The following is a 21,578-nucleotide window of genomic DNA, read 5'->3' on the forward strand; positions in this document are numbered from 1 at the left end:
CTCACAACAACTGACTCAAATTCATTCCTTTTCATGACCGAGTAGTATTTCATTGCATATATGTACTACAACTTCTTTATCCATTCATCTATTGATGGTCATATAGGTTGCTTCCATGTCCTAGCTATTGTAAATAGTGCTGCAGTGAACATTGGGGTACATGTGTCTTTTTTTGAATAATGGTTTTCTCAGGGTATACTGGGGCTTCCCAGGTGGCACTAGTGGTAAAGAACCCACCTGCCAATGCAGGAGACATTAAGAGATGCAGGTTCGATCCCTGAGTCAGGAAGATTCCCTGGAGAAGAGCATGGCAACCCACCCACTCCAGTATTCTTGCCTGGAGAATCCCAAGGACAGAGGACCCTAGCAGGTTACAGTCCATAGTGTCACAAACAGTCAGACACCACAGAAGCAACTTAGCACTCATGCATGCAAAATATAATAAGCCATTTTTACTGATTACAATTTTAAGTCCCACGATTATCGAGGTTTCCAGGTATCTGGATGTAAGTTTCTCACTTTGCTTTTTCCATTTTAAGACTGACAATTGTCTCCCTCTTCCTACTGTTGTAGCAATTCTTCTGTCAAGCAGACTGGGCACTTGTGTTGGGAGATTTTTATCTTCTTGACCCCAGGATTGTGCTTTAACACACTAACAGGTTGTTGCTTTTTAGTTAATTTTCCCTTCACTTTCAAAATGTCATGCACTTTCTATTTCCTCCAATTCTTCTTTTTTGGAATATATAAGTAGTCTCATCATATTATGTGTTTAATACTCTTGGGAGAAAAGAGAGTCTCATTCACATAATAGCTTATGTTTTCAGGTAGCATATCCTTTTTTAAAAAAATATTTATTTGTTTTTGGCTACACTGGGTCTTCGTTGCTAAACCCAGGCTTTCTCTAGTTGCAACAAGTGGGGGCTACTCTCCGTTGTTGTGCACAGGCTTCTCATTGTTGTTGTCTTCTCTTGTTGCAGGGCACATAGAGCATGGGCTCAGCAGTTGTGCACAGGCTTAGTTGCTCTGCAGTATTTGGGATCTTCCTAGACCAGGATCATACCCAATCCCCTGCATTGGCAGGTGGATTCTTAACCACTGGACTCGCAAAGTCCTCAAGTATCATATTCTAATCTTAATCTCAGGTTCTGAGTGTGGACTCTTTTCTGTTGCTGTCACATCTAGATACCCCCCTTGTGGTCACATGTTAGAAGAGTTTCAAAATCAGGGTAAGGATTTATTAGGTGGACATTTTCAAAGGCAAGTGATGGAATTTGGTCAACCCTTTCTGATACATAAATCTGTACTCCCCGACGTTTGCATCACCTAGTGGCAGCAGTTCAATTCTAAAGTCTGGAAATCTGAGTGTGAGTCATTTCACCAGCTCTTGCTGGAGTGCCAAGTATTTTGCATCCATACCTTCATCTTACCTTATCTTTATCTTTCCCTGGGGCCATAGACAAACAGGAGGATGTTAAAAGAACCTGACTTATAGATCAACAGAGAATAAAATTAGTTAGAATGACATATTGACAGTGTATGAGATTTGCCATAGTACCTCCTTGCCAATTTTTGGTATTGATTTGTATCTTTTTTTTTTTTTTAAATGTTTACCAACTTTGTGCTTAGTCTCTCAGTCATGCCAGACTCTTTGTGACCCCCATGGACTGTAGCCCACCAGGCTCCCCTGTCCATGGAACGTTTGAGGCAAGAATACTGGAGCAGGTTGCCATTTCCTATTCTAGGGGATCTTTCAGACCTACGGATCAAACCCACATCTCTTGCACTGGCAGGCGGATTCTTTGCCACTAGCACCTCCTGGGAATCCCCCTTACCAACTTTACTGAAGGACAATTTACATGGTACAACATCACCCATTGTAAGTGTATGAGTCCATGATTTTAGTAAATTTATAGAGTTGTGCGATTATCAGCATAATCCAGGTTTAGAACATTTCCATCACTTTGAAAAAGCTCCCTCATTGCCTTTCGCAGTTAATCTTCACTCCCACCCTTACAGTCTGACCAATACGTTTCTGCTTTCTGTTTCTATAAACTTGCCTTATGGAGACATTTCATACAAACGGAATCACATAATATGTAGTTTTTTGTCTTTATCTTCTTTCACTTAGTATAAAAGGTTCTGGTTCATTCATAACGTGTATCAGCAATTTGTCCCCTTTAATTTCTTCATGATATTCCATTGTTAATGATATTCCATTGTATGGAAATGCTTTTTTCCCCTCCATTCTTTGGTTAATGGGTACTTGGATTCCTTCCACTTTTCACTACTGTGAACGATGTCGTGAGCATTCGTATATGTCAATGTCTATGGGAACATATGTTTGCATTTCTCTTGGGTAAATGCCTAAGCATGAGACCGCTAAGTCATATAGTATTTGTTCTTAAATTTTTAAGAAATTTTTTGTGGCTGTACTATTTTATATTCCCAGCAGCTCTAGTTTCTCCACTTAGCAGTGTCTGCTTTATTATTATTCTTATAGTCTATCTAGTGGGTGTTGTAGCGGCATCTCACTGAAGCTTTCATTTGCATTTTCCTAATTACTAATGATATTCAGCACATTTTTATGAGATTTTTTTTGACCATTCATGTATCTTTTTTTGAGAAACATCTATTAAGAATCTTGTCCATTTAAAAAAGTTGAGTTACCTGTCTTTTATTATTGAGTTGTAAGAGCGCTTTAAATTTTTTAATATAAGCTCTTTATCAAACATATTTGCAGAAAGAATTCACGAGAAGGAGAAAAGTGCTGAAAAGTATGCCTCACACTAGAACACTGTGCTGGTGGTAGGGTGAGCCGTTAATAATAGATTTACTTCAGTGATACCTGTTAATGCCATTATGAACTACAATGCTTATAGTGCAGTTTTGTGATAAGAATTCAATGAGGCAGAAATGGAAAGGGAGAAGAAAGGATAGAATTTGATGACCATTGAGAAGCGAGTGGTTGAACTGAGTTTTGGACACGAACTCCCAGAGCACCGAGAGAACACAGATGAGTCAGGCCATTGTTTTCCCCATTAAATGTGCTGGGTCTGCACCACCACGTGAACGAGTTGATTTTCTAGTTCCACATTGATCTGGGCTCCAGAAGATTGGTCTTCAAAGTAAAACCTAATCCAGCAACAACAACATTTGGGAATTTGTTAGAAAGGCAAATTTTGAGTCCCATGCCCAATCTTCTGAGACTCATATTCTGAGTGTGGGGCCAGCAATATGGGTTTGGACAGGCACTCCAGTGGATTTTGATGCAAGAAACAGTTTGAAAAATTCTGCTCTAAAGCCCATGTTTAGTATGCTTATGGTTTGTGTGTGTGTGTGTTATTTCATTTTGGGGCTTTCCGGGTGGCTCAGCTGGTAAAGAATCTGCCTGCAGTGTGGGAGACCTGGGTTCAATCCCTGTGTTGGGAAGATCTTCTGGAGAAGGGAAAGGCTAACCACTCCAGTGTCCTGGCCTGAAGAATGCCATGGACTGTATAGTCCAAGGGATTGCAAAGAGCTGGACACGACTGAGCGATTTTCACTTCACTATTTTATTTTTAAAATTTTTATTGGGGTGTAGTTGATTTACAATGTTGTGTTAGTTTCAGGAGGTGTGCAGCAAAGTAAATTAGTCATACATATATTCACTCTTTTAAAAAATGTTTATTTACTTATTATTTTTGGCTGCACCATGCCTTCATTCAGCATGCAGGCTTTAGTTATGTGGTGAGGGCTCCAGGGTGCGAGGACTCAGTAATTGTGGGGCATGGGCTCAGTAGTTTTGTCTTGGGGGCTTAGCAATCCAGGGGCATGTGAGATCTTGGTTCCCCAACAAGGGTTTGAATCCATGTCCCATGCATTGGAAGGTGGATTCTTCACCACTGGACCATCAAGGGGAGTCCCTATCCACTCTTTTTTTTTTTTTAAGATTCTTTTCCCATATAGGTCATTACAGAGTACTGAGTAGAGTTCCCTGTGCTATACAGTAGATCCTTATTAGTTATCTATTTTTATGTATAAATAGATATGATTTATCTATCTATAAAGTAGATACTAGTTTATATATAGTAATGTGTATATTCCTGGAGAAGGAAATAGCAACCCACTCCAGCATTCTTGCTTGGAGAACCTCATGAACAGATAAGCCTGGAGGGTCCATGGGGTCACAAAGAGTTGGACATGGCTTACGACTGAACAACAATGTGGATATGTCAGTCGCAATCTCCCAGTGTATCCCTCCATCCCCTTTCCTTATGCTTGGTTTTGTTTTCCCTGCTTGCTGGTTGGAAGCTTTGGAGAATTCTCAAGGAATAAGCTATACATTGTTCTGCATTTTATTTCTATTCGTTGGTACAATGTGGGAAAGAATAAATTAGTTTAGAGTGAGTACAGAGGACAGAAAGAAAAGAGGTTGAGAAAGTAAGACTAAAAGAAGGACAGAAGGTAAAGAAAAAGATGAAAAATATTTTCAATTCAATTTACAATATAGATGTTACAGTGTTCTAAAAGAATGGGTTCTTGTATATCAATTAAGTGTCCTATCACATGTATTTGTTCTTTTTTAAAAAAATATTTTAAATTGGAGTACAGCCAATTAACAAACAATGTTGTGATAGTTTCAGGTGAACAGTGAAGATACTCAGCCATACATATACATGTATCCATTTTCCCCCAAACTCCCCTCCCATCCAGGCTGCCACATAACATTGAGCAGAGTTCCTTGTGCTATAAAGTAGGTCCTTGGTTATCCATTTTAAATAGAGCAGTGTGTACCCTTCCATCCCAAAGTCCTTAACTATCCCTTCCCCCCAGCAATCATAAATTCGATCTCTAGGTGTATGAGTCTGTTTCTGTTTTCACATTTTTTTTTTTTTTTTCTCATCAGACTCAGCCACAACATGGAAACCAAAAACCAAACAGATGTAGCAGAATTTCTCCTCCTTGGTCTCTCAGAAGATCCAGAACAGCAGCCCCTCCTCTTCGGTCTATTCCTGACCATGTACCTGGTCACTGTGCTTGGCAACCTGCTCATCATGCTGGCCATCGGCTCTGACTCCCACCTGCACACCCCCATGTACTTCTTCCTCTCCAACCTGTCCCTCACTGACCTCTGTTTCAGCACCACCACAGTCCCCAAGATGCTTGTGAACATTGAAAGACGGAGCAAATCCATCAGTTACACAGGCTGCCTCACCCAGGTTTGTTTCGTCCTGTTATTTGCAGGCTTGGAAAACTTTCTCCTTGCAGCGATGGCCTATGACCGCTATGTGGCCATCTGCCACCCACTGAGGTACGTCGTCATCATGAACCCCTGCCTCTGTGGCCTGTTGATTCTACTCTCCCTGGTCATTAGCAGTGCAGACGCCCTGCTCCACACTCTGATGGTATTACGACTGTCCTTCTGCACAGAGCTGGAAATCCTCCATTTCTTCTGTGAATTGGATCAAGTCATCAAGCTGGCATGTTCCGATACCCTCATCAATAACATCCTGGTATATTTAGTGACTAGCATATTGGGTGGTGTTCCTCTCCTTGGCATTATCTTCTCTTACACTCAAATTGTCTCCTCTGTTCTGAAAATGCCCTCAGCTGGTGGGAAATATAGAGCCTTTTCCACCTGTGGATCTCATCTCTCTGTGGTTTCCTTATTTTATGGGACAGCTTTCGGAGTGTACATTAGTTCTGCGCTTACACACTCTTCCAAGGAGACAGCAATAGCCTCTTTGATGTACACGGTGGTCCCTCCAATGTTAAACCCCTTTATCTACAGCCTGAGGAACAAAGATGTGAAGCAAGCCTTGTGCAAACTTACCTGAGGAACGTCTCCTTCTTGTAGTTGTGTCACCTACCTTGTACCCGGGCTCCAGTATGAGTCAACAAACAAGAAGGGTAGATTGGACCAAATGCCTGACTCTTACTTCAAAGTGCTGTGGTGTTGAAATTCCAAAATAACTAATACAGTTCATTGTAGGCTTGAAAACTGACTTCGCTCTTCTCTAATACTGAGATGTTTAAAATGTGTGTGAACTTTTTGATTATGACTCTTTGGTCAGGTTCTATCAAATTAGAACCTGAATTAGGCCTTCTTTCTATAGTGATACTGAGGGTAATGCTTTTAGGAGAATGGTTGGGATAGAAAGAGGACACTGATTACAAAATATTGTAATTATGTGAAGGGATGAATATGATCATTATTCTGGCGGCAGTAGTAATTTCATTAGGTTTATATATCAAATTATCATGTTATTTTCCACTGATTACCTGTTTTACATAGCCAGTGGAAATTAACATGACAATTTGATATATATACCTAATGAAATTATAACATTGATATATGGCAGAAATGAAACCAATATTGTAATGCAATTACCCTTAAATTAAAAATAAGGATAATTTAAATTGTCACATTAAACAACTCAAATGAATATATATTTTTTATTTACTTATTTATTTTATTTTGGCGGCACTGGGTCTGCATTATGGCCTATAGGCTTTCTCTGGTTGTGGAGCATGGAGCCAGTTGCCCTACTACATGTGGGATCTTGGTTCTCCCAGCAAGAACTGAACCTGTGTCCCATGAATTGGAAGGTGGATTCTTAACCACTGGACTACCAGGGAAGTCCCAGTATGTATTTTTTAAAAAAGGTGGAGAGGAAAACATAGTGTCCTCTTAGCTTCTCAGGGTGAGACAATCAGTCAACATGAATTTGGGAGAAAAGAAGGAATTTGTCAAATTAAGGTCCTTTTTTGTTAGTTTTGGAGAAGGAAATGGCAACCCACTCCAGTATTCTTTCCTGGAGAATCCCATGGATGGAGGAGCTTGGTGGGCTACAGTCCACGGGTCGCAAAGAGTCGGACACGACTGAGCGACTTCACTTTCACTTCACTTTGTTTGTTTCCTTTGCTATGTAAAAGCTTTTAGTTTCTGGTAGCTTCCTTGTTTGTTTATTTCTTAAAGATTTTTTTTTTTTTTTTACTGTGCATCATTTTAAAAGTCTTTATTGAATTTGTTATAATATTATTTCTGTTTTATGTTCTGGTCTTCTGGCTTTGAGGCATGTGGGAGCTTAGCTCCCTGACCAGCAATTGAACCTGAATCCCCTGCATTGGAAGGCAAAGTCTTAACCACTGGGCCACTTATTTTTTTATTTTTGATCTGGTGCCTTTGCTTTTGGTGTCAAATCCAAACATTCATTGCCAAAACCAGTATCAAAGAGCTTAACCTCTGTATTTTCTTCAGGAGTTTTACATTTCAGGTGGTACATTAAAAAAATTTAATCTAGCCTGAGTTGACTTTTGTGAGTGGTATAAGAAAGGGGTCAAATTTTATTTTTTAATCTATATTACCTGAAAGAGTAAGTATTGACTCACTTATGGAGATAAATCAGCAGAGCCACTTGGCTCCACCTTGCCTGTCCTTTAATGTTTCCAGTCTTTTGGTAAAACATGGAACATGAAAAGCTTTATCTTTCTGTGAGCCCCAGATGAATCTTTGCATATTTTACTCAATATTCATATGTTCAAAATTTATTGCTATTAAGATGGTGAACAGTGATATTACAATGCCATCCTGTCATTAGTTTATTTTGTAAAGATTTTTTGATGTGGATGAATTTTAAAGTATTTATTGAATTTTTTACAATATTCCCTCTGCTTAATGTTTTGGGTTTTTGGCTGCAAAGCCTGTGGAATCTTAGCTCTCCAAACAGGGATTGAACCCACACCCCTTGCAGTGGAAAGTGAAGTCTTAACCACTGGACCACCAAGGAAGTCCCTTGCTGTTAGTTTGTTTTCAGAAAATATATCTTGAAAAATATAAACTAAGACAATTCCTATTGAAAGCATTAAAATGTAAAGTAAATTGATGACCACATGAAAATACTGACGTTCTTAAAGAAAATGTTTTTAAGTGAATATTAAAAACATGGATCATCATTTATATCTTCAATTATGGATGAAATCTCATGAAACCTACTAAATAATGGACAAAGCTGCACACTAGTGCATGGGCATTGTCTTTTTTAAATCATAATAAAATTGAATATGAAGGACATGCTGCTGCTGCTAAGTCGCTTCAGTTGTGTCCGACTCTGTGCAACCCCATAGACGGCAGCCCACCAGGCTCCCCCATCCCTGGGATTCTCCAGGCACTGGAGTGGGTTGCCATTTCCTTTTCCAATGCATGAAAGTGAAAAGTGAAAGTGAAGTCACTCAGTCATGTCCGACTCTTAGCGACCCCATGGACTGTAGCCTACCAGGCTCCTCCGTCCATGGGATTCTCCAGGCAAGAGTACTGGAGTGCGGTGCCATCGCCTTCTCTGATGAAGGACAGTTCAATCCAAAGTTCTCCAGTGTGGAGAAAAATGTATGTTGAATCTATTATGTGAAAATTGAAAAAAGATGATAATGAAAGTCTAAAAAGGGAATAGGAAGTCTGTGTATATTGACCACAGTAATGATTGATCACAGAGGAAATTCAGATTCTGCTCTGTAAAGCTGAGGTGGAAATTAAGAAACAGAAAACACTCAACAACTCTAGAGTTGCACCATAAAGAAGGTTGAGTGCCAGAGAATTGATATTTTCGAACTGTGGTGCTGAAGAAGATTCTTGAGTGTTCCTTGGACAATAAGGAGATCAAACCAGTCAATCCTATTGGAAATCAACCTTGAATATTCATTGGAAGGACTGATGCTGAAGCTGAAGCTTCAGTACGTTGACCACCTGATGTGAAGAGCTGACTCATTGGAAAAGACTATCAAGGATAGCAGCCCCTGCTCACTGCAACTAGAGAAAATCCACCTGCAGCAAAGGAGACCCAGAGCAGCCAAAAATTAAAAAAAAAAAAAACAAAACTTTGTAAAAGAGGAAAAGATAAAAAAAATTAAAAAAATTAGAAAAAGAGGAGAAGATTCCTGTTAGCCTTAAGAAGAAAAAAGGAAATTGAACAAAGTTCACTTGGATACTTCAAATGCTTTTGTAGTTGTGGGATTTTAAACATTTCAGTCTGTGCTAATTACTTAGCAGGGATCTTAGCCCCTGGTATAAAAGACTTGCTATTTAAGATGCTCACAACTGGATGAGAAAATGAGACCTTATATTGAATCTCTTACCTTCCCTACCACACACAAAACAGTGTATGAAATAAATACATGCAGACTCTTTCCTGTTCAGCTGTCAGTCACATTTTTACTTGAAAGCTAATGAGAAAAGACATCATACTACTTCAGATTTTAAATGAACAATAGTAATTAATCTCCACGAATAGGTTATTAATTCTAGACCTATTTTTCCTTTCCTTTATTCTCCAGGTAGGTAGCCCAACGGGACCCATCCCATCCTTTATTTCCAAGTTTTTATGACATATGCTAAGTTGCTTCAGTTGTGCCCAAGTCTTTGTGACCCCGTGGACTATAGCCCACCAGGCTCTGCTGTCCATGGGATTCTCCAGGCAAGACTACCGGCATGGGTTGCCATTTCCTTCTCTGGTTTTATGACATATTTAGAAATAATTAATCCCCTGATATTCGTAACTTGATCTGTTCTCTATTACTTTTATGTTTTGGTACATCTGTCTCAGTTGTAGAATTAGTAGGTAATGTCAGGAAAATAAATATTGAAAATCAATCATGATAGTCAGATCCTCTTCCTCTTTTTCTGTTGGGCCCCATTACAGACTGGGTGGCTTGGGTACTGGCACCTGCAGGAGTCCCTAGTTTATGTGCCAGGATCAATTCAATGACACTTCTACTTCCTGTGTTAAGACCCCTGAGAATGTGCTTATTGATTGCCCAAAACAGGCAAGAGTTGATTCCCTAAATCTGGTTGCTTTATTACATTTTTGCATTTTTCTTGAGAATCGATGGTTTTGAGAAAGTCTCCAAGGTGTGAACAGCTTATTAGTATACTAATGTTTCGACATGAGTGGACCTAGGCATATTTTCTTCATTAATGGGAAATTCTGCACCATGAACATGGAGTCAGCACAAGTAACCATAGCAACATTAATCCTCCAGGCTAAGACTTTGACTCAGACAGCCCTGAGCATAACTGCACTGCAGCACTTGCCCTGGGAATAAGTATGACATGGTGAAGATCCCACGTGCCACAGCTGAGACCTGATGCAGCCAAATAAATGAATATATACTTGTGGACACAGTAGGGGAAGAAGAGAGTGGGACAAATGGAGAAAGCATCATCAACATATATACACTGCCATGTGTAACGCAGACAGCCAGTGAGAAGTTGCTATATAACACGGAGCCCAGCCTGGTGCTCTATGATGACCTAGAGAGGTGGGTTGGTAGGAAGGGAGAGAGGCTCAGGAGGAAGGGGACATTTGTATAATTATGGCCGATTTACATTGTTGTACAGCAGAAAACCAATACAACATTGTAAAGCAATTCCCCCCAGTTGTATACCTATGGCTGATTCATGTTAATGTTTGACAGAAACCAACACATTTCTGTAAAAAATTATCCTTCAATTAGAAAATAAATAAATATAACAAAAGAAAAAATAATAAATTTAAAAATAAAATTTAAAAGAGAAATGAAGTAATGCAGTTTACAGCAACATGGATGGACCTAGAGATTGTCATTACCTAGAATTGTCATTATTGTTGTTGCTGTTTAGTCATTAAGTTGTGTCCGATTCTTGGGACCCCATGGACCATCAGGCTCCCCTGTTCATGGGATTCTCCAGGCAAGAATACTGGAGTGGGTTGCCACGCCCTCCTCCAGGGGATCTTCCCAACCCAGGCATCGAACCCAGGTCTCCTGCATTGGCAGGCGGTTTCTTTACCACTGAGCCACCAGGGAAGCCCAGAGCTTGTCATACTGAATGAAATAAGTCAGACAGAGAATGACAGATATTGTATGGCATCACTGGCATGTAATACAAAAAAATACAACAGACAAGTTAATATAACTAAAAAGAAGCAGACTCTCAGATACAGAGAACAAACTAGTGGTTACCAGCGGGGAGGGAGGGAGGGGCAATAGAGAGGTGGGGGGAGTAGGTGGCTCAAACTATCGGGTATAATATAGACTACAGGGGTGTATTTTGCAACATGTAGATTATAGTCAGCATTTTGTAACACCTGCAAATAGTGTATAACCCTCAAAAATTGTGTAAAAAATAAAAATCACTCATTTAACTTTCCTCATGCTGTAGCTACCTTGAAAACCATACTATTTTTCTCTTTTGAGTTTTTATTATTTGTGTTGAAACAGTTGGGTTATTTGTCTTAATTGCTATATACTTAGACCTGGCTTTAACCCCTGGGTCGGGAAGGTCCTCTGGAGATGGGAATGGCTACCCACTCCGATATTCTTGTCTGGAGAACTCTATGGACAGAGGAGATTGGTGGGCTACAGCCCATGGGGTTGCAGAGAGTCAGACATGACTGAGCTACTACCACAAAAAAGATTACCATAAGTCCATGCCAAATGATCATTGACATCATTGATTTTTGAGGGGTGGTTCCTTTATTTAAGTGAGAGTTGGACTGTGAAGAAAGCTGAGCGCCAAAGATTTGATGCTTTTGAACTGTGGTGTTGGAGAAGACTCTTGAGAGTCCCTTGGACTGCAAGGAGATCCAACCAGTCCATTCTGAAGGAGATCAGCCCTGGGATTTCTTTGGAAGGAATGAAGTGGAAACTACAGTACTTTGGCCATCTCATGCGAAGACCTGATTCACTGGAAAAGACTCCGATGCAGGAGGAGAAGGGGACGACTGAGGATGAGATGGCTGGATGGCATCACGAACTCGATAGATGTGAGTCTGAGTGAACTCCAGGAGTTGGTGATGGACAGGGAGGCCTGGTGTGCTGTGATTCATGGGGTCACAAAGAGTCGGACACGACTGAGCGACTGAACTGACTGACTGACTGACACAAACAAGAGGCCCAGTGCTGTTGTCAGCACATCTATTTTTCCTTGACATTCACAGCTGTTAAGCACATGATTGTCTTTTTCTTCTCTATTTTCACCTAGCATAAAAATACTCAGGATTAACTGGTTTTTTGGATTTTCATTTCCTTATGAAGGCTCCTGTGTCACAGGAAACTTAAATAAATAGACAATATCACCAAGCAAATGCTTGACATCTGAGACATCTTAATCTCGCTGTAGTAATTTGTTTATGGCATAATCATGACTGGACAAAATAACACAGTTTATTATAAGAAGGATAGTGAGGGATGGAACAAGAAGAGGAGAGATATAGAGAACAATCCTGAGATGATAACTTCTAATTTCAGGAAGGAATTCATGTTCTGAAGTGACCACTATATCTTGCTTATGTATAGAAACAGAAAGAGGGAACACATTTTAGTACATTTCATTCTGATTCACTAATGTCACTTCCCTACGCTATTCTCCTGTCTCGGAATATCACAGTTTATTTCTTCTAGAAGCGAGGGGCATTTGCATTGGGACACACACATACACACACATACACATGCAAATAACCACACATGCACACACATACTCATACATGTGTATAAAAACAGCTTAACACAATGCCAAGAGACCCACTAAAGTTAAGACTGTAGTTGCCTCCGAGAATGGAAGGGCAGGAATGCAGGAAAATAAAAATGGAATATTGTCTCTATGCAAAATGTTGTGTTACTTTAAGAAGAGAACTCTTTCGCTTCTGCATTCACCATATCCATTTTTTTACCTTTTGATCTCCAGGGAAATTCTCATTTGATGATTATGTCTTCTGATGATTTACCCGCTTATTTTATTTCTAGGTGATTTTATTTTCTTATGCACAGGTAAAAAGAAAATGAAAGGAAGCCTTGAGGCTTTGTTTTGTTGTTTAGTTGCTAAGTCGTGACCCCATGGACCGTAGCTGGGACTTCCTAGGTGGCGCTAGCAGTAAAGAATTCACCTGCCAGTGCGGTAGGCACAGGAGAGGCGGGTTTAAACCCTGGGTGGGGAAGATCTGGAGGAGGAAATGGCAACCTGCTCCAGTATTCATGCCTCGAGAACCCCATGGACAGAAGAACTTGGCTGGCTACAGTCCATAGGGTTTCAGGGAGTCAGACATGACTGAAGTTACTCAGCAAGCGAGCACACACACATTATATTACTATATGATCCAGGAGTTCCACTCCTGGGTATATATTTGGAGAGAAACATGGTTTATTCAGAAAGTAAATTTTAGGTGGAGAATTACGTATCTCCTTGTCAGTAGATAGTTTAAATACGTGAATTAAATGGTCTAATATGAAGGACAGAGATTGGGAAAAAGAGAAAAGAAACCTGATGTGAATATGTGTGATTTATAAGAGACTCACTGGAGATCCACAAACACAAATAGATTGCAAACAGAAGAATGGAGAAACTTAGGTAAATCATTACCAAAAGAGAGTTAATATAGTAGTAATGTAGACTCTAAGTCAAAACTGTTAAACTAGACAAAGACAGATAGATAGAAATAGGTAGACAGTCAGATAGAGATAAAATGGTTAATAATCAAGATTATAGAACAATTAGAGACATATATACACCAAACAATACTGCCTCAAAATATGTGGAGCAAACTTGACAGAAGTGAAGTGAGAAATCCAAATTTCTATACTAACACTTACAGATTTTAATGCAAATTTTCAGCAAAGAATAGTAACTCTGGATAAACAAAAAAAATGACACAGAGGGCTTAAAAATCACTATAAACTAAAAAAGCCCAAGAGACACAAACACTGTGCTGTGTGCTTAGTTGCTCAGTTGTGTCCAACTCTGCAAACACAGGGACTGTAGCCTGCCAGGCTCCTTTGTCCTTGGGGACTCTCCAGGCAAGAATACTGGAGTGGGATGCCATGCCCTTCTCCAGGGGATGTTCCCAACCCAGGGATTGAACCCAGCTCTGCCCCATCACAGGCAGATTCTTTACTGTCTGAGACACCAGGGAAGCCCTATATAAACACTACACACAACAAAAGCAGAAAGAACAATCCTCTCCAGTGCACATAGAACACTCTCTAGATAGTTTACATCTTAGGCCACAAAGCAAGTATCAATAAATTTGAAAATATTGAAATCATACAGTATTATTTCTGACTACAGTGGTATGAATCTAGAAATACATAAGAGAATGTGTGTGCACATGCTGAATTGCTTCAGTTGTATCTGACTCTTTGTGGCCCCAGGGACTATAGCCCACCAGTCTCCTCCATCCATGGGATTCTCCAGGCAAGAATACTGAAGTGTGTTGCCATGGTCTTCTCCAGGGGATCTTCCCAACTCAGGAATTGAACCCTATCTCCTGCACTGAAGGCAGCTTCTTTACTGTCTGAACCACCAGGGAAGCTCTATATAATAAGAGAATAACATCTAGAAAACACACAAGTGTGTGGCAATTAAATAACACAGTCCTGAAAAGGCAGTGGTATCTTACTGATGAGTTTTCTCAAAGTTTCCTTCATGTCCCTGTTCCTCAAACTATAGATGAAAGGGTTCATCATTTGAGGGACAACTGTATAAATCACTGAAGCCACTGCAGTCTGCCTGGAAGAATTGATAAGAGCAGAACTAATGTACACCCCCAAGCCTGTGCCATAAAATAAGGACACAACTGAGAGGTGAGAAACACAGGTGGAAAAAGCTTTGTACTTTCCACCCACTGATGGCATTCTCAAAACTGAGGAGACAATTTGAGTATAGGAGAATATGATTCCACACACAGGAACACCTCCAAATATGCTAGTTGCCAAATATACCAGGATATTGTTGATGAGGGTATCAGAGCATGCAAGCTTGATGACCTGAACAACTTCACAGAAGAAGAGAGGGATTTCCAGGTCTGTGCAAAACGTCAGCTGCAACACCATCAGGCTGTGGAGCAGGGCATCTATGATGCTAATAAACAAGGAGAATAGACTCAGCCGACCACAAAGGCGAAAGTTCATGATGGCCGTGTACCTCAGTGGGTGACAAATGGCCACATATCGGTCATAGGCCATTACTGCAAGGAGAAAACTTTCCAAACTAGCAAATACCAGAACAAAGCAGAGCTGGGTGAGGCAGCCTGTATAAGTGATGCTCTGATTCTGTGTTTGGATGTTCACCAGCATCTTTGGGATCGTGGTCGTGCTTAAACAGATGTCAGTAAAGGACAGGTTGTAGAGAAAGAAGTACATGGGGGTGTGGAGGTGGGAGTCAGAGATGACAGCCATGATGATGAGCAGGTTTCCCAGAATGGTGACTAGGTATATGAACAGGAACAGAATGAAGTGGAGTGGCTGCAGTTCCAGATCCTTTGTCACTTCCATAAGAAGGAATTTTGAAACTCCTGTTTTGTTTCTGGGTCCCATGTTGTGGACAAATCTGCTAAGAAAGATGGAAACTGACAACACAATCAAATGTGGGTTTTACGCACCAGCAGGAAGCAAAACATTATCATGGGATGAGATGGAGACAAACAGAAGAACAAGAAACGTGTCTTCTGTATGCATATTATTCTGATACTTTCTTAAAAAACTGAGGCTGATAAACAAAATGTCATCCATTGTTAATTCCCATCAGGGCTTAATGGGTAGTCATTTTTTTATATTACACTATTCATACTGTATTTTAGACATAATTTTATTTCTGTTTATTTTTGGCCATGCTGGGTCTTCCTTGCTGCCTGGGCTCTTCTCTAGTTGCGGCAGGGTCTACTCCCTAGCTGTGGCGCACAGGCTTCTCACTGCCGTGGCTTATCTTTTTGCAGAGCATGGGTCTATGGTGTGTGGGCTCAGTAGTTGCGGCTCTAGGGCTCTGGGGCACAGGCTCAATAGTTGTGGTCCATGAACCTTAGTAGCTCCACAGTGTGTGGGATCTTCCTAGATCAGGGATCGAACCCATGTCTCCTGAGTAGGCAGAAAGATTCATTACCATTGAAGCACCAGGAGAGCAATTGTATTATTTATACTACACTACTTGGTAATTTCATAGAGAGAAGCAGACTAAGGAGGCAACTGAACATTGTGCTTCGATCCCCAGAGACCCCAGAGCCAAGCAACTGGAATAATACATAGGTGAATGGCTAAGCACACATGTCAAGAACCAGGAGTGGGAAAATAAGGTGAACTTCACCAGACTTCCTGTCCACCCACTACCCACCACCAAAAGATCACAAGCAAATGTCAGACAATTTTATAACAGTCATCCTGTTTTAAGAGATGAAGATTTCAAATATAGCAATGTGTACATATCAATCCCAAACTGGGATTCTTCCTTCCATTCTTCCCCACTGGCAACCAGAAGTTTGTTCTCTAAGTCTGTGAGTCTATTTCTGTTTTGTAAATAACCAACAACGTCCTTTTCATACTCTTCATGGGATTTTCAAGGCAAGAATGCTGAAGTGATTTGCCATTCCCTTCTCCATGGCACCATGTTTTGTCAGAACTCTCCACCACAACCCATCTGAAGATATTAAGAAGAGGTGGCAAGAATACAGAGAAGAGCTATGCAAAAAAAAATCTTAATTTACCAAGATAACCTCAATGGCGTGATTACTCACCTAGAGCCAGACATCCTTGAGTGTGAAGTCAAGTGGTCCTTAGGAAGCATCACTATGAACAAAGTTAGTGGAGGTGATGGAATTCCAGCTGAACTATTTCAAATCCTAGAAGTTGATGCTGTTATAGTGATGCACTCAATATGCCAGCAAATCTGGAAAACTTAGCCGTGGCCACAAGACTGGAAAAGTTCAGTTTTCATTCCAATCCCAAAGAAGGGCATTGCTAAAGAATGTTCAAACTACTGCAAGAACTTCCAGATGTTGAAGCTGGATTTAAAAAAGGCAGAGGAACCAGAGATCAAATTGCCAACATCTGTTGGATCATAGAAAAAGCAAGAGAATTCCAGAAAAGCATCTACTTCTGCTTCACAGACTATGCTAAAGCCTCTGACTGTGCCAGACCACTTTATCTGCCTCCTGTGAAACCTGTATTCAGGTCAAGAAGCAGCAGTTAGAATCGGACATGGAACAACAGACTGGTTCCAAATTGGCAAAGGAGTATATCAAGGCTGTATATCATTACCCTGCTCATTTAACTTATATGCAGAGTACTTCATGTGAAATGCCAGGCTGGATGAAGCACAGGCTGGAATCAAGATTGCCAGGAGTAATATCAATAACCTCAGATATGCAGATGACACCACCTTTATGGCAGAAAGCAAAGAGGAACTAAAGAGCCTCTTGATAAATGTCAAGAGGAGAGTGAAAAAGCTGGCTTAAAACTCCACATTTAAAAAACTAAGATCATGGCATTCGGTCCCATCACTTCATGGCAAATAGATGGGGAAATAATGGAAACAGGACAGACTATTTTCTTGGGCTCCAAAATCACTGCAGATGGTGACTGCAGCCATGAAATTAAGACATGCTCCTTGGAAGAAAAGCTATGCCAAACCTAAACAGCATATTAAAAAGCAGAGATATTACTTTGCAGACAAAGGTCCATCTAATCAAGGCTATGGTTTTTCCAGTAGTCATGTATGGATGTGAGAGTTAGCCTATAAAGAAAGCTGAACATCAAAGAATTGATGCTTTTGAACTGTGATGTTGGAGAAGACTCTTGAGAGACCCTTGGACTGCAAGGAGATCAAAACAGTCTATCCTAAAGGAAATCAGTCCTGAATATTCATTGAAAGAACTGATGCTAAAGCTGAAACTCCAATACTTTGGCCACCTGATTTGAAGTGACTCATTGGAAAAGACCCTGATGCTGGGAAAGATTGAAAGCAGGAGGAGAAGGGGACGACAGAGGATGAGATGGTTGGATGGCATCATGGACTCAATGGACATGAATTTGAGAAAGCTCCAGGAGATGGTGAAGGACAGGAAAGCCTGGCATGCTCAGTCCATGGAGTTGCACAGAGTCAGACGTGACTGAGTGACTGAACAAGAACGAGGTCCTACTGTACAGCAAAGGGAACTCTGCTTAATGTTATGTGGCAGCCTGGATGGGAGGGGAGTTTGGGGGGGAGAATGGATACATGTATATGTATGGTTGAGTCCATTTGCTGTCCACCTGAAACTATCACAACAGTGTTAATCAGCTATACTCCAATATAAAATAAAAAGGTAAAATAAGAGTTGCAGATTTCAACTCAAGAGGAAACAGTCTTGATTGTGGGAGAGCGTGAATACAATACTAGTAAGTGAAAGGTGTTTGAATACTGGTGCAAAGTATAAGGAAACATGAGATGAAGATGATGGACAGTCAGGCAGGAACCTTCTGGATAGCTTTGTTCTAATAATCTGATGCATGTTCTCTCATCACAAATTAACCTATAGTGAGACATCTGTCCTCATTTCCAAACCTTACTGAGGGACATCATGTTACCTGGGGGGCATCACAGTGGAATGATGGTTGACATTTCTGCTGAGTGTTCCATCTGTATTCAGGAGAGGTAGAGGAATTGAGGGAGCCATCAGGCTCCTGGGCAAGAGGGATCATCTATGGAAGGAGGCTCAGGTGTGTTACTGCTTTTCAGGGAAAGGACTGTTGAATGGGACGGTCACAGGCAGATCACAATCTCCGTACTCCCTAGAGGTTCAATTTCTAAACCTCCTCATTAGTCAAGCAATTTTATTATCACTGTGATCCCAGGACTGTGCAAATCCTTAGAGATCAAGGATACAATTCTATAATGCTATACTATACTACATATATAAAATCTTATAATGTTATTTTATTATATTTTATATATTATAATTAATTATAAAATATATGCTATATATTACACAAATAGCATATTTTAAAGCATAATTGTTAGTGTAAAAAACAACACAAATATTTCAGGGTTTATCTCTCCAAGGGTCATTAAATGGTTCTGATCATAATCTTAATCTTATACACAATTGTGTATATTGTACACAATTGAATTGCAATATATTCTCTGTGACAATCCTGTCTCTGATCAATCACTATATCACAGCCACTTTTTCTAATTTATCAAAATGGCTTCAATATATATTAATAGTTTTCTTCGCTTTCTGTCTCTATGTGTGCTCAGTCATGTCCAACTCTCTGTGACCCCTTGGACTGTAGCCTGGCAGGCTCCTCTGTCCATGGGATTATCAAGGCAAGAATACTAGAGTGGGTTGTCATTTCCTCCAGGGGATCTTCCTGACCCTGAGACTGTACCCTCATCTCCTATGTCTCCTGCATAGCATGTGGCATCTTTACTGCTGAGCTATGGAGGAAGCCCTTTAGCTGAATGGTGTGCTACAATAATTAAGACCTATTAAACTGGTACAGGTGTAAATATAAGACTTGTTGATGATAATACAGAGCCCAGAAAAAGACCAGAACATAAATGAACAGTTTATTCAGGGACAGATAAATGAATTTGGATCCTTAACTCCCATCAAGGCAAAACTAAATTCTAGAAAGAGTACTGTTTCAAATGTAAAAGCTAAAATGGTGAATCCCTCAGATTGAAGTAACCTTGGATTTTATTAAAAAATGTCTAGGGAGCACAAACCATTGTGGAAAGTATTGACAAGTGCACTGCATTAAAACTAAGCACTTGTGTTCATCCCATCACTCCCCAAAAGCTTTAAAAAAAATATCCAAGAGTAATAAACACATGCAAAAAGAAATTTGCAGTGCATATAACTGAAAATAATAACCTGGTGATACAAAGCCACATGAATCAATTAGAAAAAGATAAGCAACTCAGGAGAAACACCACAAACAGAAACTTAACAGAAAGGAAATAAGCATCTGAAAATTCTATCAATCATTTAATAATAAGATATACATGAATTATTAAATCATTTTCATACCCATTAGACTGTCAGTATTCTTGAAAATTTGTTGGTCTTATATAGATCATCAGTAGTTTCCAATGTCAATCTTAAAGGAAATCAACCCTGAATATTCATTGAAAGGACTGTTGCTGAAGCTGAAGCTCCAATATTTTGGTCACCTGATGCAAACAGCCAACTCATTGGAAAAGATCCAGATGCTGGGGAAGATTGAAGGCAGAATGAGAAGAGGGTGTAGAGATGAGATGACTGGATGTCATCACTGATACAATGAACTTGGGCAAACTCTGGGAGATGATGAGGGACAGGAAGGCCTGTCATACTGCAGTCCTTGGGGTCATGACAAGTCAGACATGACTGGGAGGCTGAACAGCAACTTTCCAGTTCAGTTCAGTTCAGTTGCTCAGTTGTGTCCGCCTCTGTCCTGTCTGACAGCTTTCCAATATATGTATAAATTTGTTCAAAAGAAGACTTATTGTAACCATACAAAAGAGACTTGGTATCTCTAATACCCAATATTTCCATCCCCATTACACAACACTCTTATTTACACCAGACACATATAAGGCACTATTCAAGATGATTTATTTATAACACCAGAAAACTAGTCACAAGGAAAGAAAATTTCCAGCAGTATCAGAAAGAACATATATTTTGAAGAGCTACCACATATGACTTACAAGTCCAGAGTATTGGAAATGAGTTCATTTCTGCTGCATAAATACTATTTATTTTATTAAATGACACAGATTAGAAAAATAAGCTGATAATACAACATGAAGGAAAACTAACCTAATTGCTAAAGAAAGTAATAAAAGTATGTGAGAACAGTAAGTTTACAAATTATGAATATAAGCACATCATGGAACCCAATGGTGCTAGTTAATCTTACTGAGTCCTTTAGTACATGTCAGAAGTTGTCTGAGGTGTTTTATTGCTTCTGGGGATGGAATTCAAAGGAAGAATTGCACTGCATATGGTCAGGCTTAGGCTCTCAAAATAAGCATTTTCTCCACCTTAAGGATGAGCTTCAGATGGGGCATTTGATCCTATTCATGGTGAAGAGAATGAAGGGTGTATGTTGCAGATGGCTCCATGCATTATTAAATATTAAAACCTATACGATTGAGTCAGTTTTCTGTTTCCGGTAAACATTTTGTGATATGATGCCTGCATGTGTTGCAGCCGTCTTGGCTCACAAGGGAAACAACTGCTCCCAGGTTAAAGACACCACCTGGAGGAGTAAACAGCTTTTCTCTACATTCCCCAGTTCTGAAGCCTTCGTAATGTACGAGAACATTGTTTTGGCACATTCGAATCAGGGTTACTTAATCTCAGTAAAGATGAAAGCTTCCTCACTGATCAAAATTGAATGTCTTGTAATCATCCCAAACCACTGAGACAGCAACAATATAGCAGTTACAGAGGTCAGAAAACTGAGTTGTGGTGGATGCTGGTGTTGCCGTGCACACATACAGTTTATCTGCGGTGGGTATCAGGAATGACTGAGTTGGAATTTGCAAGAACAGCTCTCCACATGTTTCACAGCAGGCTTGACCATGGGATGCAATTCTGTCGCTGTTCAGTCACTAAGTTGTGTCCGACTCTTTGTGACCCCATGAACTGCAGCACATCAGTCTCCTCTGGCCTTTACTGTCTCCTGAAGTTTGCTCAAATTTGTGTCCATTGAGTCAGTGATCCTATCTAACTACTTCATCCTCTGCTGACCCCTTCTCCTTTTGTCTTCAATCTTTCCCAGCATCCCAACTCCAGCTCTTCACATCTGGTAGCCAAAGCATTGGAGCT

At 40.2% G+C, this 21,578-nt stretch overlaps 3 protein-coding genes across 3 annotated transcripts in view; 1 reads left to right on the forward strand and 2 right to left on the reverse strand.

Annotated features, from left to right (window-relative positions):
• The window catches only part of LOC138085677 (zinc finger protein 160-like), a 406,927-nt gene that overhangs the window by 279,277 nt on the left and 106,072 nt on the right, over positions 1–21,578 (reverse strand). Inside the window, exon 4 of the mRNA XM_068980181.1 lies at positions 7,408–7,417. Within this exon, the coding sequence (XP_068836282.1) occupies positions 7,408–7,417 (10 nt within the window). The remainder of the gene's footprint in view (positions 1–7,407; positions 7,418–21,578) is intronic.
• LOC138085759 (olfactory receptor 7G3-like) lies at positions 724–5,816 on the forward strand. The gene is made up of 2 exons (XM_068980292.1): positions 724–741; positions 4,896–5,816. Exon 2 carries the CDS (start codon positions 4,899–4,901, stop codon positions 5,814–5,816), a length of 918 nt encoding a protein of 305 aa, XP_068836393.1. The 5' UTR covers positions 724–741; positions 4,896–4,898.
• On the reverse strand, positions 14,368–15,321 carry LOC138085886 (olfactory receptor 7G1-like). The gene has a single exon (XM_068980489.1). The coding sequence runs from the start codon at positions 15,319–15,321 to the stop codon at positions 14,368–14,370; it is 954 nt and encodes a 317-aa protein (XP_068836590.1).

Source organism: Capricornis sumatraensis, chromosome 9 (assembly GCF_032405125.1).
Source record: "Capricornis sumatraensis isolate serow.1 chromosome 9, serow.2, whole genome shotgun sequence".
NCBI classification, from domain to species: domain Eukaryota; kingdom Metazoa; phylum Chordata; class Mammalia; order Artiodactyla; family Bovidae; genus Capricornis; species Capricornis sumatraensis.

Bases quoted from the DNA above. Each gene is read 5' to 3' on its own strand.
- LOC138085759 (XM_068980292.1), top strand. From the start codon at position 4,899: ATGGAAACCAAAAACCAAACAGATGTAGCAGAATTTCTCCTCCTTGGT.
- LOC138085886 (XM_068980489.1), bottom strand. From the start codon at position 15,321: ATGGGACCCAGAAACAAAACAGGAGTTTCAAAATTCCTTCTTATGGAA.